The following is a 19,110-nucleotide window of genomic DNA, read 5'->3' on the forward strand; positions in this document are numbered from 1 at the left end:
CACAAATGCTAAAATGTTTAAATGTACTTGAGAAAACAAAGCTACAGAAAACAAATGTGAAGCAGGACATTTGTACCTTAGTAACATTGAACTGGAATATGCCTCTTGGATCATCATTCTCCAGGATCGTCACGTCACATATTTCTACCCCAGGCCTCTTGACAAGGGGTATTCCACTGGAGACGGAATAGTTCACAAACTGGACATCAGTGATGTTTAAGAGAAAACCTTCATTTAACTCCGGAATATCATCCTGAAACAAGAATTGCAAATCATCATTCCAGAATGTGGTACAAACTCATGTAGGAATTTGTTAATAAAGGTAGGTTAGTAGCTGTACTTCTCCCCCTTCCCTCGATGTATCCGTGAACTATGATAGATAAATGTACTGCATTTCCTCGATTTTTATTTTGTAATACCACTCCCTCTATTAGGGATATGGGTATTCAGCGTCTGCTTAAGAACTGCCTTGAGACGTGGATTTTCTGAGTTAGTGCCCAAGTATTGGACAGGGTTTATTCCTTATGAATATATATAAAGTGGCATCAGGTAATCCAGAAATTCTGCTAAAGTGATAGTAGCATATTTTATATTAGCATTTATATTTAGGCTATTTTCTACCTTTAGCAAATTGAATATATCTTTTTATGGCTGTCCAATAATCGAGACTATATGATAATCTGGCACACTTCAGGTCCTCTTAAAGGGGTTTTCCCATCAGGGACATTAGCTGAAGCGTGTGATTTCCGACCATGAAGAAGGAAATAGCGTAGCACGCTGATCTAAGCTGTTTCCGTATCTCCCATAGTAGTGAATGGCAGTTATGGAAGCAACGTAGCATGCGAGCTACGCTGTTTCCATAACTACCATTCAGTTCTATGGGACTTACGGAAACAGCGTTTTCTTCTTCATGGTTGGAAATCAAACGCTTCAGCCACAACAAAGAGAGGTGGAACGGGGTTTAGGGGGGCCTGTTCTAGAGATAGGTGCGGGTCCCAGAGGTGGGACCTGTATCTATCTGACATTTATGACATATCCTGTGGATATGTCATAAATGTCCCTGATGGGAAAACCCCTTTTTATGTCCAATTAAAATAATTTTATGGTAGTATGATTTACAAATTCTGGGACACGATGGTTAGGAGCAGACAAGATAAAAACATGTATCAACTCCTGTATAGACTCATCTAGTGAGAACTGACAGCATCTTATATTATAGAATCTTGTAAAAATATAGCATTTACTTACAGGCAGGATACTAATATTAACTTGTCCAACAGATCTACTTTCTCTTATAATTATGACTTTTTCTTTTATTAAATAATCTTCATGTTCCGTGGCTCTGTTTAAAAGCGGCAGGGAGATGTTTGGTGTAGACTGTATATAAACGGCAATGTCGCCCACAAATCCTTGTTCTCTTGTAATTTGCAGGGTTATGATCACAGGATTCCCTGCATATTGAAAGGATTTTACAACGTTAGTTCCAACATTATAAGTTGTAACATTAAACTATGGGAATTAAATTACAATTCTATCCTTGAAATTTTAAACACACATAGTACAGATGTACAGCTTCTCTTTTGGTATATCTGTGAATGCAAACAATGGTTGATTCAATAACAATATACATCAGCTGTACAGAGACCCAATATGCATAAAAAATTATAATAATTCAACAGGAACTCTCACATCAATCAAAACAATGTTAAGAGAGGTCAAGTATAACTGTATGAACTATATTCAGTTGTAGATTTAATCTACAAATAATACAATACATGCACTACATACAATACATCTTCAAAAATTGTAGCATGCAGGGAATCAATTCCTTCAACCTCTGATTTCCTAATGTAATATTAAAATAAATTTTTTGAACAGACAGACCCGCGCTCCTATTCCACCCCCCCCCCCCCATTTATCATGTGGTAATTTTTCATTACCCCGGGATAAAAGTCTTACTGAATGGCACTAGAACTCCAATGGCGATCCTCCATGTGTGGCAAAGAATTCTCAACCTCTGAAAGATCTCCTAGGCTGGTTTTATATCATCGTAATGCAGACGCATTTTAATATCCTATTACGGCTGTAATACTTGGATGTCCCATGTCCGCCAGGGATGATCTAAGTTCAGTTCAGTAGAACTGTTGGCGGTCTGGGTATTACAGCCATAATACAGATAATTAAATGTGACCAAATTTAGGCTGTATAAAACCAGCCTTAGATTGTGTTTACACTGGTGGTGGTTTATTTTATGAAACATTAATTATATAAGATTAAAAATTAGTTAAGATGATTGTTCAAGAAGATGTTAAAATAATGTAAACCCTATATATAGCTATGCAGGGTAATCCCACCTGCATAGCGTTCTAAACCCCAGCGGAGAGGGCACCATCCGTCAGAAGGAGACTTGGCACTGGCTGCTTACTTATCTTCTACATGCCTAAATATAGTGTTGTGCCTACATATTAGCACAACATGACAAGGTGAGCCTCTACATTCACTTACAAGCTGCCTCCTTATATCCAAAGTACTCACCCTATGTAACGCTATTCTTTCCTTTTTCTCCAGCCCTGTTTTCACTATACATAGCTAATCTAAGGTCTACCCAAATAAGTCAGATCAGTGCTGTGGGATTCGGGTCGGAAAACCAGCCAATTAAGAAGAATCGTCGTTAAAGAGCTATTCCAAGAGGCTCTCAGAGAATAAAACTTTAACTAACAACATACATTTATATGCAATCCAAGATTTGTGTAAAGCCCTATTGCATTGTAATGGATACAATAAATGGCAGTCACCTTTGAAAATCCAGCATCTGGTACAATATATTCACACGTGGCCGATTTGTTGCAGAAATTCCATACATCTGAATGGGGCTGTTCCTGCAGCATGTGCATGTATTTCTGCTAGCCCCATTTAGATGTATGTTAATCCGCAGAAATGTATGCAACAAATGTGCCGTGTGAGAACACGTTAAAGTGTATGTTCACAAATTCCAGAAGTCTAGCAAGCAAAATGGGGGAGCTGGAGGCCTTGGTACTGGAAGAAAATATAGATATAGTTGGTGTTGCTGAAACATGGCTAGACTCTTCACATGACTGGGCTGTAAATCTACAGGGTTTTACACTGTTTCGGAAAGACAGGGCGAAAAGGAAAGGCGGTGGTGTATGTCTGTATGTGAGAAGTGATATGAAGGTGAGCGTGAAAGAGACAATAGTGGGTGAAGATTGTGAGGAGATTGAAACCTTGTGGGTGGAATTACAAAGGGAGGTAAACACTGAAAAAAATGTTGGTGTAATCTACAGACCCCCAAATATAACTGAGGTGATGGAGGGTCAGCTATATAAACAGATGGAACGGGCAGCACATCGGGGTACTGTAGTGATAATGGGAGACTTTAATTACCGGGATATTAATTGGTGTCATGGTTTGGCTTCAACTGCGCAGGGGAAAAATTTCCTCAACCTGTTGCAGGAAAATTTTATGGGCAAGTTTGTGGAAGACCCGACTAGAGGTGAAGCTCTGTTGGATCTGGTCATTTCTAATAATGCAGAGCTTGTTGGGAATGTCATTGTTCGTGAAAATCTTGGTAACAGTGATCACAATATAGTTACATTTTACCTTTACTGTAAAAAACAAACACAGGCTGGAAGGGCAAAAACACTTACTTTTAAGAAGGCCAATTTCCCCAGGATGAGGGTTGCAAATCAGGACATAGACTGGGAACAACTAATGTTAAATAATGGTTCAAATGATAAAAGGGAGATCTTAAAATCTATGTTGTATAATTATAGGCCAAATTTTGTTCCTATAGGTAACAAGTATAAACGACTAAAATTAAACTCCACATGGCTTACACCCTCTGTAAAAACTACAATATATGACAAAAAAAAGGACATTTGAAAAATACAAATCTGAGCGTACATCTGTAGCCTTTGTAAATTATAAGGAGCTTAATAAAATCTGCAAAAAAGTAATAAAATCAGCAAAAATACAAAATGAAAGGCAGGTGGCCAATAATAGTAAAACAAACCCCAAAAAGTTTTCAACTATGTAAATGCAAAAAAGTCAAGGTCTGAACATGTAGGACCCCTAAATAGTGGTAATGGGGGAGTTGGTGACAGGGGATCAAGAGAAGGCAGAGTTACTAAATCAGTTCTTCAGCTCTGTATATACAACAGAAGAAAGAGCAGCTGATGTAGCCGGTGCCAGTGCTGTTAATACATCAATTAATATACTGAATTGGCTGAATGTAGATATGGTCCAAGCTAAATAAAATAAAATAAATGTGCACAAGGCCCCGGGACCAGATGGGTTACACCCTAGAGTTCTTAAAGAGCTTAGTTCAGTTATTTCTGTCCCCCTCTTCATATTATTTAGAGATTCTCTAGTGACTGGTACAGTTCCAAGAGACTGGCGCAGGGCAAATGTGGTGCCTATTTTCAAAAAGGGCTTCAGGTCTTCCCCAGGTAATTATAGACCAGTTAGCTTAACATCAATCGTGGGAAAAATGTTTGAGGGGCATTATACAGGATTATGTGACAAGAAAATAGCATTACAAGTGACAGACAGCACGGTTTTACTAAGGACAGAAGTTGTCAAACCAACCTGATTTGTTTTTTATGAAGAGGTGAGCAGAAGCCCAGACACAGGGGCTGCTGTGGATATAGTGTTTTTGGACTATGCAATGGCACTGTCACTGACACTTTGATACTGTCCCTCATAGACGTCTAATTGGTTAATTAAGGTCTATAGGTTTAGAAAATATAGTTTGTAATTGGATTGAGAATTGGCTCAAGCACCGTATCCAGAGAGTTGTGGTCAATGATTCCTACTCTGAATGGCCCCTGGTTATAAGTGGTGTACCCGGGGTTCAGTGCTGGGACAACTATTATTCAACTTATTTATTAATGATTCTAGAAGATGGGATTAATAGCACTATTTCTATTTTTGCAGATGACACCAAGCTATGTAGTATTGTTCAGTCTATGGAAGATGTTCGTAAATTGCAAGCTGATTTGGACACACTAAGTGTTTGGGCATCCACTTGGCAAATGAGGCTTAATGTAGATAAATGTAAAGCAATGCATCTGGGTACCAACAATCTGCTTGCATCATATGTCCTAGGGGGAGCTTTACTGGGAGAGTCACTTGTTAAGAAGGATCTGGGTGTGCTTGTAGACCATAAACTAAATTACAGCATGCAATGTCAATCAGCTGCTTCAAAGGCCAGCAAGATATTGTTGTGTTTTAAAAGAGGCATGGACTCGGGGGAAAGGGATGTAATATTACCACTTTACAAAGCATTAGTGTGGCAACGAAGCTAATAAGGGGCATGGAGAATCTAAGTTATGAGGAAATATTAAAAGAATTAAACCTATTTAGCCTTGAAAGAAGACGACTAAGGGGGGACATGATTAATTTATATAAATATATGAATGGCACATGCAAAAAATATGGTGAAATGCTGTTCCATGTAAGACCCCCTCAAAAAACAAGGGGGCACACTCCCTGTCTGGAGAAAAAAAGGTTCAATCTGCAGAGACGACAAGCCTTCTTTACTGTGAGAACTGTGAATTTATGGAATAGTCTACCGCAGGAGCTGGTCACAGCAGGGACAGTAGACGCTTTTAAAAAAGGCTTAGATAATTTCCTAAAAACGAAAAAATATCAGCTCCTATGTCAATGTGTAGAAATTTTTCCCTTCCCTTTTCCCATCCCTTTGTTGAACTTGATAGACGTGTCTTTTTTCAACCGTACTAACTATGTAACTATGTAACATGACAAAAACACATCTAAGAAAGACTGCTGCAAACAGGCAAGCCTTACAGTTGAAAAAAAATGGTAAAATTATTTATCAATAACTGGATTTAACCATTTGTACTAAACTTACAACTGGAAACACAGCCAGCCATAAATGACTGATTTACAGTAATTGCATGAAAAAGTTATGGGAAAGATGAAAGAAACATTTGATGTGTATTTTTGCATCTTGTTTTGTATGTTTGCTAGATGGTAAATCACAGATATGTACTAATTACTTACCTACAGGTTCACCGACTTTCACAGAAAATGAATTGATATGCCACCCAACCACACCATGTGGAGAGTCATTGGGCAAGATAGTCAGCACAGCCGTTGATCTCTTAGGGTGCAGTATAGCTCCTCTACGGGAATCCTGAATATTCATAGTTGTGACTTTTGTAAGGATGACCACGACCGTCTCTGCAAGCTCTGCTAAACTGTCTGCAACAACTGTGATAGTGATTGTGGTGAGGGCCTGGCCTTCTGCAAAGGTGACCTACACAGAGGAGTGAAAGCGAGACAAAAGTAAATTGTTAGGAAAACACCTGTTCCCTTAAGGTCGCTATGACAACCTTTCTAGCTTCTGGGCGGTTCTTCTTTTACCTTGATCCTATCTCTCTTCTTTGTCCTTCTGCCAATCAGCTGTGGTGTTGTATTTATACCTGTCTTTTCTCATCTGTCTTTGCTTGTGAATTTTCCTATCTCCTGGTTTCTGATCAAGATTCGGACTGCTCCTGACTGCTCCTGCACTTCTATTTTCTGGTGTATACTGACCTCGGCTTGTCTCTCATTAACCCACTGCTTACCGATTCTGATTATCTGCTCCCAGCTGGTTTTGACCGCGGCTTGTCTGATTACCTCTACTCCGTTTTTGGACTTTCAGTTAACCTATTGGCTGTCTGGTTTCCAGCTCAGGTTTGCCTGCATTGCACCTCTTATCCACAACTACACTCTGTTAAGACAACCTGGGTACTAAGCAGCAAAGCCCATCCCACCTTGGGGTCGGCTCTGGCGATCACCTTAGAGTCGCCTTAGACACTGTCGATCAGAGTGGATTTGAGGTTGCGGGTTTATGTGCACGCTCTCTCCCGGCAGAGTCCAGCAGCCTTGAGGTATCGCTCCACTTGCATTTCCATAACACAAATCTGTTCAATTAGCACTTAAAATATCCAAGAAAAATACTAAATATGTTACCCCACACTGCAAATGTAGCTATTCACACATGGCAGATTTGTTGCAGAAATGTCTGCAACTGAATATCCACCCCTTACATCTGAATGGGGCTGTTTCTGCAGCATTTGCATGGACAGTTGCAGAAATTTCATATATATTATATAGTTCTATATGGCACTACTATCTATCCCTTGATCAGTTACAGTATACTGCTGCTTACATTATTGCAGTTCAGTTTGCTGTCAACTACTGTAGTCAGTTGGTGCCACCCTGGAGCCATTCAGACTGGTAGTAAGAGTGTAAATGTATACCCTTTGCACATGCATTAAACAATACATGGTGATCATCAGAAAGACCATGACTTGAAGTTGAAAGATTACATTTAAGGTGGAATACTATATATTTTATGTTACAGACATGCAATAGGAGATGTTGAATTATATAAGATGCATACCACTCCTGACGCAGGAAATATATCAGTAAGGCTGCCATTGGCAAACCATTCCACTACAACTCGGCCATAGGTTCCATAGAGACGCTCAATGCTAAAGCTGATGAGATTGTCCTGTTCCATCTCTTCTGCTTGCTTCATTAATGAGTTCTAAAAATAACACATGGATAATCATTGATAAGAAATAACTAGCTTTATATAGAGCAGAATATTTACAATATCATTACTAAAATCAAGTCATCACCTGAGCAAATGCAATAACGCCATGGGCATAGTCATTGGTTGGAATGATGATGGTGACATAGGAATTTACACCAATCTCTGCTCCTCCTTTTGGGTTTTTCAGCCTCACTCTGAAGGTTTCATCCTCCTCTGGGATTGAATCATCAAGGATATTAACTGCAAATATGGCTTCACTCTGACCAGGCGCAAACTTCAACTCACCTGAGCTAGCAGAAAGGTAGACACAGTCCAACATTAATACAATATAAGCCACATACAATAGACTCCAAAGTAACTAGTTATATGGTTTTCACTCTTTCACAAGTTGGAAGATCACTTTATACAACTTTATCTATAGGGAAGGGACTATAGCCACATGGAGCAACCATCTCCACCAAAATAATGTTGCAAACAGGCGAAATGGTTTACATTCATAAGCAATATAGAATGAGACATGAAATTAAACAACTGTAGTGCATTTCCTATAAATCATGCTGATGTGCATTATGTATATTGGAATAAAAAATGCTATCTGAAATATGTCAAACCGTAAGGTGATAAAGTGCCGTGAAAATATGCATATGCTAAATTGACATCACTGCACCATGTAGGCACACAAACTATGGAGCATGATATATTTACGATTGATAAAGGCCAAATCTCATACAGGAAATTTCCATAACTATTGTTGACTCATTGTCTTTGGTCCCCATGCCACATAGGACTCTCACTCTTTCTAATTTTCTTCCATACAAAATTATATTGGGTTCGTCTTCAAGAATGGACACTGTAACATTTTTACAAAGGTGGTAGATGCATCTAATATTTATAGCTTGGGGTCTATAGCTTAGGTCTAATAAACATCTCTGTTTTAACTATAGAATACCCAGATTTCCAAAATGCACATTCCTTCCTTCTGTAACAGGTATATTTTATTGAGTATGATATAAAAATGATCGTGTTTGACTAGAATAGTAACTCATTCTCTTTATTTAGAGACCTGATGGTCTCACTCTGCCTACTTATATTCATGTTATGATACCTCATAGAGTTTACCAAAAGACAGCTGGCATCTACCTTGGTATGAAATCAGATTGATTGGAAACTGAGGTTAGCTCAAAGATCTGTGTGGTGAAATCTCCAACCAAGGCTATGATGGTTTTGGACACATTTAATGAGATGATTGTGGAGGAGATCAACTGTTTGGAGGCTGGAGCCAACACTAATGGAGAAAACTGTCCGTTTTCAGAGTCCAGGCGATACATTTCAGATACTTTTCCACCAGCAATTAAAAGGTGACCTTAAAAAAAAAAGAAATAAAACATGGATATAAAAGTTCCATATGACAATTCAGTCCTTCATCTACTAGTTTTACATTTCTGTGCTGCACTATATTTGGTGTTCACAAGAAGAGATTGATGCCACTCAGAAGTTATTTTATGGACAAGCTACAATACACATAAGATCGATTGGATGACTTTTCTCTAATATGTAGGACCAGCTTTATAGTTTCTCTAATACTCACTAAAAATATTTTCTGGCATGGCATACAGCTAGGACGTAGAAAGGAATCTTATGATATGATTTATTGTCCCAATGCAGTTTAGATAATGAAATGTGAATATGAGGTCCACAATGTTCTGTAATAAAGTTTGTAGGGTACTCATGAACCTAGACTGGTATTGCACATATAGGGAACGAAATATCAGAGCAGGGGGAGATTTACTGAGCAAGATGGGTCAGAATTATGTCATCATTTACATAGTTGCAATATCGTACGGTTAAAAAGACACAATGTCCATCAAGTTTAACCCCTTCCCGCTCCTTGACGTACTATTACGTCATGGCAGCTGTATCGTTCGCGCTCCATGCCGTAATAGTACGTCACGGGAGTAACGGCCGTTTCGGCCGTCCTCCCGACACATACAGGAGCTGTGACGCTGCTGTCTTGTTCAGCAGCTGTCACAGCTCCTACAGCGGGGACCGATCGCTGTGTCCCTGCTGATTAACCCCTTAAAAGCCGCGTTCTATAGAGATCGCGGCTTTTTAGGGGTTAAGCTGCCATCACCGGCTTGCTACGCGATAGCGGCCGGCGATGGTGACTATGGCAACCGGACACCAAACAATGGCGTCCGGCTATGCCATAGACGGAAGCCTAGTGGGTCCTGACAACGTCAGGACCCACTATGCTTGCTGTCAGTGAGTAGCTGACAGTTCTAATACACTGCACTACGCATGTAGTGCAGTGTATTAGAATAGCGATCAGGGCCTCCTGCCCTCAAGTCCCCTAGTGGGACAAAGTAATAAAAAAGTTAAAAAAAGATGTGTAAAAATAAGAAAATAAAAGATTTAAAAGTATTAAAAGTAAAAATCCCCCTTTTTACCTTATCAGTCTTTTATTATTAATAAAAATATATAAACAAACAAATAAACTATACATAATTGGTATCGCCGCGTCCGTAACAGCCTGAACTACAAAATTATTTCGTTATTTATCCCGCACGGTGAACGCCGTAAAATAAAATAATAATAAACCGAACCACAATCACAATTCTTTGGTCACTTCACCTCCCAAAAAATGGAATAAAAAGAGATCAAAAAGTCGCATGTACCGAAAAATGGTACTGATCGAAACTACAGTTCGTTACGCAAAAAATAAGTCCTCGCACGGCTTTATTGATTGAAAAATAAAAACGTTCTGGCTCTTAGAATAAGGTAACACAAAAAGTGAATGATTGTTTACAAAACTTATTTTATTGTGCAAACGCCATAAGACATAAAAAAAAACTATAAACATCTGGTATCGCCGTAATCGTATCGCCCCGCAGAATAAAGTGAATATGTCATTTATAGCGCACGGTGAACGCTGTAAAAAAAAACGGAGAAAAAAACAATCGTACAATTGCTGTTTTTTAGTCACCACGCCACCTAAAAATAGAATAAAAACTGATCAAAAAGCCGCATGCACCCCAAGAAAACTACAATGGATTCCTCAAGGGGTCTAGTTTCCAAATTGGGGTCACTTTTGGGGGTTTTCCACTGTTTTGGCACCACAAGACCTCTTCAAACCGGACATGGTGCCTAATAAAAAAGATGCTTCAAAATCCACTAGGTGCTCCTTTGCTTCTGAGGCCGCTGCTTCAGTCCATTACCGCCCGAGGGCCACATGTGGGATATTTCTCAAAACGGCAGAATCTGGGCAATAAGTATTGAGTTGCGTTTCTCTGATAAATCCTTTTGTGTTATAAAAAAAATGGTATAAAGAGGATTTTCTGACAAAAAAAATATTTAAATTTCACCTCTACTTTGCTCTAAATTTTTGTGAAACACCTAAAGGGTTAATAAACTTTCTAAATGCTGTTGTGAATACTTTGAGGGGTCTAGTTTCTAAAATGGGGTGTTTGATAGGGGTTTCTAATATATGGGCCCCTCAAAGCAACTTCAGAACTGAACTGGAACCTAAAAAAATAAATAAATGAGGCAATACTTCGCTTCTTACATTATACTGATAATGAGCCGTGCCCACCCCGAGATGGCCCCAGTTTTGACCGTTTCTATAAACGGAGACCCCTATTAGACCGTTCCAGTGCCCGGTTTTCCCCAGCATACACCCCCGAGAAGTGTATTTCTATTGATGAGTCCCTGGTACATTTTAAAGGGAGGGTTCAATTCCGCCAGTACCTGCCGGGTAAGAGGGCAAGGTATGGCGTGAAGATGTCTAAGCTGTGCGAGAGGGCATCAGGGTATACCTACAGGTTTAGGATATATGAAAGAAAGGCCACCCCCAAACCAGACTGCATCCTGGACTACAATAGGTACATGGGAGGGATGGACTTGTCAGATCAAATCCTGAAGCCCTACAGCGCCATGCGGTGTGGTATAAGAAGCTGGCCGGGCACATCATACAGATGGCATTGTACAATGCGTACATGCTACGTCAATGTGCAGGCCAGACGGGAACTTTCCTGGAATTTCAAGAGGTGATTATCAAGAACCTAATCTTTAGGGACCAAGAAGGGGGGGCACCCAGTACTTCTGGAAGCGAGCCCACACGCATCGTACCAGGGCAACACTTTCCAGGAGAAGTTCCCCAAACTGGCAAGAAGGGAAAAAGTCAAAAGAGGTGCAAAGTCTGCTATAAGAGGGCGATAATGGATGACACAATATATCAATGTGACACGTGTCCCGAATAACCAGAGCTCTGTATGAAAGTGTTTTAAAATTTATCATACATCCCTTGGTTTATAATTTACCCCAATTTTACTTACCCTGATGCACTCCACACAGCTTATCCCCCATCGTCTTTCCCCTCTGGGCCCTGCTGTGTGTCCAGGCAGCTGATAACAGCCACATGTAGGGTATTGCCATATCCGGGAGAACCCACATTACAGTTTATGGGGTGTAGGTCTCCGGTCAAAATGCTCACTACACCTCTAGATGAATGCCTTAAGGGTGTAGTTTTTAAAACGGGGTCACTTCTTGCGGGTTTCAACTGTACTGGTACCTCAGGTGCTTCTGCATACATGACTTCGCACTAGAAAATCCCCAGTAGGCCAAATGGTGGTCCTTTCCTTCTGAGCCCTCCCATGGGCCCAAACGGCAGTTTATCACAACAAATGGGGTATTGCGGTACTCAGAACAAATTGCGCAACAGAATGGGGTATTTTGTTTCTTGTGAAAATAAGAAATTTTCAGCCAAAACTACATATTATTTGAAAAAAATAATTTTGTTTTCATTCCCAGCCCAATTCAAATAAGTTCTGTGAAAAAACTATGGGGTCAAAATGGTCACAACACCCATAAATGAAGTCCTTGAGGGGTGTAGTTTCCAAAATGGGGTCATTTGTGGTGGGTTTCTATTGCTTTGATACCTCTGGGGCTCTGCAAATGCGACATGGCACCCGAAAACCAATCCAGCAAAATCTGTACTCCAAAGAACACACAGCGCTCCTTTCCTTCTGAGCCCTCCCATGGGCCCAAACGGCAGTTTATTGCCACAAATGGGGTATTGATGCATTCAGGAGAAATTGGGCAACAAAATTGAGTATTTTGTTCCCTGTGAAAATAAGAAATTTTGGTAAAAAATTACATCTTATTGGAAAAAATGTCATTTTTTTTAATGTCACAGCCCAATTGAAATAGGTGCTGTGAAAAAACTGTGTGGTCAAAATGCTAACAACAACCATAAATTAATTCCTTGAGGGGTGTAGTTTCCAAAATGGGGTCACTTTTGGTGGGTTTCCATTGCTTTGATACCTCTGAGGCTCTGCAAATGTGACATGGCACCCGAAAACCAATCCAACAAAATCTGGACTCCAACAAACATATAGCGCTCCTTTCCTTCTGAGCCCTCCCATGGGCCCAAACGGCAGTTTATCACCACAAATGGGGTATTGCCACACTAAGGACAAATTGGGCAACAAAATGGGGTATTTTGTTCCTTGTGAAAATAAGAAATTTTGATCACAAATGACATTTTATTGGAAAAAATGTCATTTTTTTCATTTCAGAGCCCAATTCAAATACGTGCTGTGAAAAAACTGTGCTGTCAAAATGGTAACAACAACCCTAAATGAATTCCTTGAGGGGTGTAGTTTCCAAAATGGGGTCACTATTGGGGGATTCCTACTGTTTTGACACCTCAACACCTCTTCAAACCTGGCATGCTGCCTAAAATATATTCTAATAAAAAAGAGGACTCAAAATGCACTAGGTGCTTCTTTGCTTCTAGGGCTTGTGTTTTAGTCCACGAGCGCAGTAGGGCCACATGTGGGACATTTCTAAAAACTGCAGAATCTGGACAATACATATTTAGTAGTGTTTCTCTGGTAAAACCTTCTGTGTTACAGAAAAAAAAATGAATAAAATTGAAATTCAGCAAGAAAAATGAAATTTGCAAATTTCACCTCCACTTTGCTTTAATTCCTGTGAAATGCCTGAAGGGTTAAAAAACTTTCTAACTGCTGTTTTGAATACTCTGAGGGGTCTAGTTTTTAAAATGGGGTGTTTTATCAGGGTTTCTAATACATAGGCCCCACAAATCCACTTCAGAACTGAAGCGGTACCTTAAAAAAAAGGCTTTTGAAATTTTCTTAAAAATATGAGAAATTGCTGTTTATGTTCTAAGCCTTGTAACGTCCAAGAAAAATAAAAGAATGTTCAAAAAACGATGCCAATCTAAAGTAGACATATGGGAAATGTGAACTAGTAACTATTTTGGGTGGTATAACCGTCTGTTTTACAAGCAGATGCATTTAAATTCTGAAAAATGCAATTTTTTCAAAATTTTCTCTAAATTTTGCAATTTTTCACCAATAAACACTGAATATATCGACCAAATTTTACCACGAACATGAAGCCCAATGTGTCACGAGAAAACAGTCTCAGAATCGCTTGGGTAGGTTTAATAATTCCGACGTTATTACCACATAAAGTGAAATATGTCCGATTTGAAAAATGGGCTCTGAGCCTTAAGGCCAAAACTAGGCTGCGTCCTTAAGGGGTTAACCAGGAAATTGCACCAAAACTGTGGCGTATATCGCATGGGCCAAATTTATTTGCTATTTATAACTTTTTTTCACCCTAGAAAAAGGGGCGTGGCCAAGATGCATTTTTTAAATGCTCCAATTTTATAAAAGAGGTGCACCATATTTTGGCACAAAACATTGGTGCAAGTGGTAGCACAAGGTAAAGATAATGATCTAGTGAGTTGTGCCAAATTGATCATGCCACTTGTGCTATTTTTATTACTTTGGCGTAATTTGTGCAATTTTCACTGTCTCGTAAAATCATATAGATACATACTAAGACGAGATTGGACGATTCTGTATTATACCATATATGGGATGTGTATGTGTAAGTATGAAGGTAACGCCTACTCTCGTATTGTCTTAAATAAAGATACGTCTGCCATTTCATGGCAGAGGAGCATTTAAACACCAACTCTGCGCGTCATAGTGTCCCTGGCCGGCCTCTCCCAAACCTCCAGAGAGAGAGTATTAGTTATTTTGGAACTCATAGACAACTGCAGATAAAGTCCTACTTTTTAAGGGACAAAGTAAATTTTGCAGCGACACCATTAAATATATTTAATGGTCTTACTGTAACCAGAAAGCTGGAACTTCGTGACCACCAGAAACTTTTTGTTTTATTTTATTTCGTTTTACTACACTCTTGCCAAGACTTATGCGTCAATAATTTGAGCTCCATAACTTTCTCTTCTAAACTGTATTACAGAAATGCATCATACATTAAATTATAGCTTACCAAACCCAGATGAAGGAATGAATGCATGAATCTTGTTTGCTGCTTTAAATGGAATAACTTGTATTTTTTTCATGGGTATTTGTCCCGATTCCCACTGGAAAATATGAATAAAATCTGTTTCTGCTACTGCAAGAAATAAAAATAGAATGAAAAATTGAAAGGTGTTAATTTTATCTGACAATGTTCTTGTAGCATTGTTAGTACTTGACACATTGTTCATCAGATCTGTTATAAATGCAAACTGACTTATTTAGTTTCTGTCATCTACCACCGTATGCATACGTTTACATTTTTACACAAATCTTCCACCAGTTACTGTATAACTTTTTTATTTTTATGTCTATGTAGCTATTGAAGGCCTTGTTTTTTGAGGGACAAGTTGTAGATTTTTTTAAACATATCTTTCAGGCGCAAATATACGTTAACATTTAATTTATATGAATTTTTTTATAATACTGTAATGCCTGAAAAGAGCATCTATGGTTGTGTTCAGATAGCACCGGTTTCCTTGGGTGCTCGAGGTAGGGTCCCAACCCGGATATAGGTTAAGAATTGTAGTCGGCACACCTTGCTTGTGTTTCAGAAATTATATTTATTGGATTCTCAGGATGGATGCCAGAGGCTACATGTGCACATGTAGCCTCTGGCATCCATCCTGAGAATCCAATAAATATAATTTCTGAAACACAAGCAAGGTGTGCCGACTACAATTCTTAGCCTGAAAAGAGCAGTTCTGTCACGCATTGTTTTTATTTTTTATTTATTTTTTATGCTGTTTACCCTTTAACTTAATTGACCAAGTAACTTTATTGTAAGGGTCATTACAAGTGCAGCGATACCTAATATGAATATTTTTTCTAACGTTTCATACTTTTTATTCAACAAAATTATATTTTTTTCATTGTGTTTTTTTCTTTTGCATCATTATTTTATTTAATCACAAAATTGATTTAACTGTTTTTTATATTTTAGTCCCATTAGGGAACTTTGAACTTTAAAAAAAAAACAAAACTGTAGTGGAATGTCATATATCTATATGATGTTAGTATAAACATAGTATATACTGCCTATGCATATAAAATGCAAGACCCCAGGCTACCAGTATAAAGCTGTCTCCATCAGCAGCTGCAATGCCCCCTCCATTAGTCAGTACTTTAATAATTCAGTGCTGGAGGGAAGTGCTGGATGGAGGGAGGAGATATTTAAACACTTATTCTTTAAGAATAAGAGGGCTAAAAAAAATAATGCTATATCCTGGAGAACCACTTTAAATGAATAATGATTTAATGCTAAGTATATGTACCCCAATATGCAACATACAACTTGTCCCACAATAATCAAGATCACATACGTTCCAGAATCCCGAGATGGAAAAACGAAAGAATGTGTATTGCCCTTGAGACCAAAAATGTCTGGGTCCTTAAGCGGTTAAAAAAATGCTCCACATAATTTAACATGCATTTTTTAATGCAGTTTTAAATGCATTTTTTTTTAAAAAACACCAGCGCAGATTTACTACTGTGTCTGGGTCTAGAAAGTGTCCAAAAATCTGCTAATTGTTAGCTCAAATTTGTGCAATTTTGATGTTTGCACCTTACTAGACACTTTTTAAAAGTGGTCCAAAAAGGGGGCATGGTTTAGTGGGAATGGGTGTGGTTTGACATAAAGAGGGCATGACTTAAAATGTGCCAATGTGTGCCAAAAATGCACCAAAAACCTGGCACAAGATTCTGGCGCAAAATAAGCCAAATCAGAAGTGGTATTGTAAAGGATCTGCCAGACACAACTTCTGTGTCGACGCCCATAGGTGATCGGTCTGCACCTGCTTCTGTGTCTGTGAGACTGACTCCGTCTTCCACCACCCAGGATGGCAGGCTTAGGAGTGGGAGAGCCTATCACAGCCTGGCCAGACGGAGCTAGCTCCCGCCCTCTGTCTATTTATACCTGCCTTTCCTGTTCCTCCTTTGCTTGTGATTCTTCTCTGTTGGTTTCCTGGCCCTGCTGCAGCTTCTTGAACTACTGATCCTCTGCTTGTGATTGACCTTGGCTTTTCTGACCACTCTTCTGCTCTGCGTTTTTGTACCTCGCTCATCTCCTGTTTTGACTCGGCTCGTTCACCTCGCTTGTTGCTCACGGTGTTCCCGTGGGCAACTTCCCAATTTCCCTGGCTTCTTTGTACCCTTGTCTGTTTGTCTGTCGTGCACCTATTGAGTGTAGGGACCGTCGCCCAGTTGTACCCCGTCACCTAGGGCGGGTCGTTGCAAGTAGGCAGGGACTGAGTGGCGGGTAGATTAGGGCTCACTTGTCTGTTTCCCTACCCCGACATTACAGGTATAAGGAAGAGTAAAGTATCTAACAGGTCTTGCAAGATGCGCCAACATTATCATACAGCATGCACCGTTGTGATAAATTTGGCACATTTTGTACCTGCCTGGTGTAAGTTCAGGCTGTCTAACTATTTGACAGCATTGATAAATGTGGGCCACTGTGTCAATCTGGGCCAGTTTGTGATCCTATGGATAAGGAAAAGCAATCAAATAGAAATTAACTCCTATTTATCAGAGCAATAATACAATTCTAATAAAAATTGCTGGCATGCATCACATCCAAAAAATGAAATTTACCACATGCATACCTTGTATAAATACAATGTAGGTGTCTCCGCCAATAGCAAGAGACTCCACGTCCATAGTTCCAGTAATTAAAACTTCTTGTGACTTTCCAAATTGATTATTAGACCAAAAGAACATCAAAGAATTCTGGTCATAACTTCCAATGGACAGCACCATGTGGACAGCACCCCCACGAGTAAACACTGTTAGCCCGGTAACACCATGGCTTGGGAGTTGTTGATGTTCTAAAAACATACCATTGTTCCATTTAAAAACCTAGATAAAATGAGACAATGTCTACATTATTGAAAAACAATGAGAATCCCCATCATTTTCAACATAAAATGGCGTAGCTCTTCATTGGTTGCAATCTTACCTGCCTGGTCAAAAGTACTTGTATAACAAAATGTCCTATCTATGTGCAGGGGCGTAGCTATAAGGGGTGCAAAGGTAGAAGTATATATATACCATGTAAGAAGACACCTGTATTATAAATGGCACATGGTAGGTGGGGGAACTAATACAAATTTTGCATTGGGGCCTAGTGGCTTCAAATTACACCTTGTATATTTTTTACATCACCGCAGGAATTAATTTCCATTCAGTTACAAGAGAAAGAGTGAGTGAGTGATAGATAGATAGATAGATAGATAGATAGATAGATAGATAGATAGATAGATAGATAGATAGATAGATAGATAGATAGATAGATAGATAGATAGATAGATAGATAGATAGACAGACAGACAGACAGATAGACTAACAGACTAACCTTAGAATTGTTTGTATTACTTGCAATGATCAAGTAATCTTCTTGAATTCCCATTGAGAAATGTTTCACACTGGTTGTTCCTGGGACCTGTAGAATCTGTTTCTAAATTTAGAAGCATACGATATTAGTTATTAATCCTGGACTTATAGGGAAAACATGAGAATGATTGTATTCTTTGTTTAACCTACTACAAATAAATACATCTTCACCCTACATATTGTAAACAATAAAAAAAATCATATTTACAGCTTGTAAAAATGGACCTAGTCAAAATGTTTCTGCTTCTGCTTTGTATGGCCCCTTGTTCATACACAATATGACACCAGAGCTAGACCATCTTTCTTATTGTAATGAAGTATTGGAGCATTGGAAGTGATTTTTCAAGGCATTGGTGCACAATGCCTTGGAAAAGTTGATAGAAGGTAGTTGACTTTCCTACATGTATGTTAGAATTTAAAGATACTGTAACATAAAGGCTATGAACTGTCCTGTTATTTCCAGTATTTTTTATCAATAAGAGGATTTAGAACATTTATGAAAATGGTCGACACACTTAGAACAATGAAAAGACAAGGAGGAAGCTGCCTAGGGCAAAGATGTCTATATTGCCTAGAGTGGAATATTAAGGTCTTCTTAAAATAGTCAGAAGAAGACTTCATACAATGTTGAATACTCCAAGAATTACAGATATTTTAGCCAGCAACAATTATGGAACGGGAACACAATGAACAGTTTATTGAATGTAGCTTCCTAGCAGTGGAGCAAAGAGGAAGCCTGGTATAAACCAGTAGGTTCATGGACATTATACTCAG

At 39.0% G+C, this 19,110-nt stretch overlaps 1 protein-coding gene across 1 annotated transcript in view; it reads right to left on the reverse strand.

The window, feature by feature from the left end:
• Positions 1-19,110, reverse strand: part of ADGRV1 (adhesion G protein-coupled receptor V1) — a 681,209-nt gene that overhangs the window by 415,012 nt on the left and 247,087 nt on the right. Inside the window, exons 49-57 of the mRNA XM_075837359.1 lie at positions 18,299-18,400; positions 17,550-17,802; positions 14,915-15,040; positions 8,726-8,948; positions 7,671-7,875; positions 7,430-7,576; positions 6,043-6,298; positions 1,249-1,451; positions 77-253 (exon numbers count right to left, since the gene is read on the reverse strand). Of these exons, the coding sequence (XP_075693474.1) occupies positions 77-253; positions 1,249-1,451; positions 6,043-6,298; positions 7,430-7,576; positions 7,671-7,875; positions 8,726-8,948; positions 14,915-15,040; positions 17,550-17,802; positions 18,299-18,400 (1,692 nt within the window). The remainder of the gene's footprint in view (positions 1-76; positions 254-1,248; positions 1,452-6,042; positions 6,299-7,429; positions 7,577-7,670; positions 7,876-8,725; positions 8,949-14,914; positions 15,041-17,549; positions 17,803-18,298; positions 18,401-19,110) is intronic.

This window comes from Rhinoderma darwinii, chromosome 1, assembly GCF_050947455.1.
Source record: "Rhinoderma darwinii isolate aRhiDar2 chromosome 1, aRhiDar2.hap1, whole genome shotgun sequence".
In the NCBI taxonomy this organism is placed as follows: domain Eukaryota; kingdom Metazoa; phylum Chordata; class Amphibia; order Anura; family Rhinodermatidae; genus Rhinoderma; species Rhinoderma darwinii.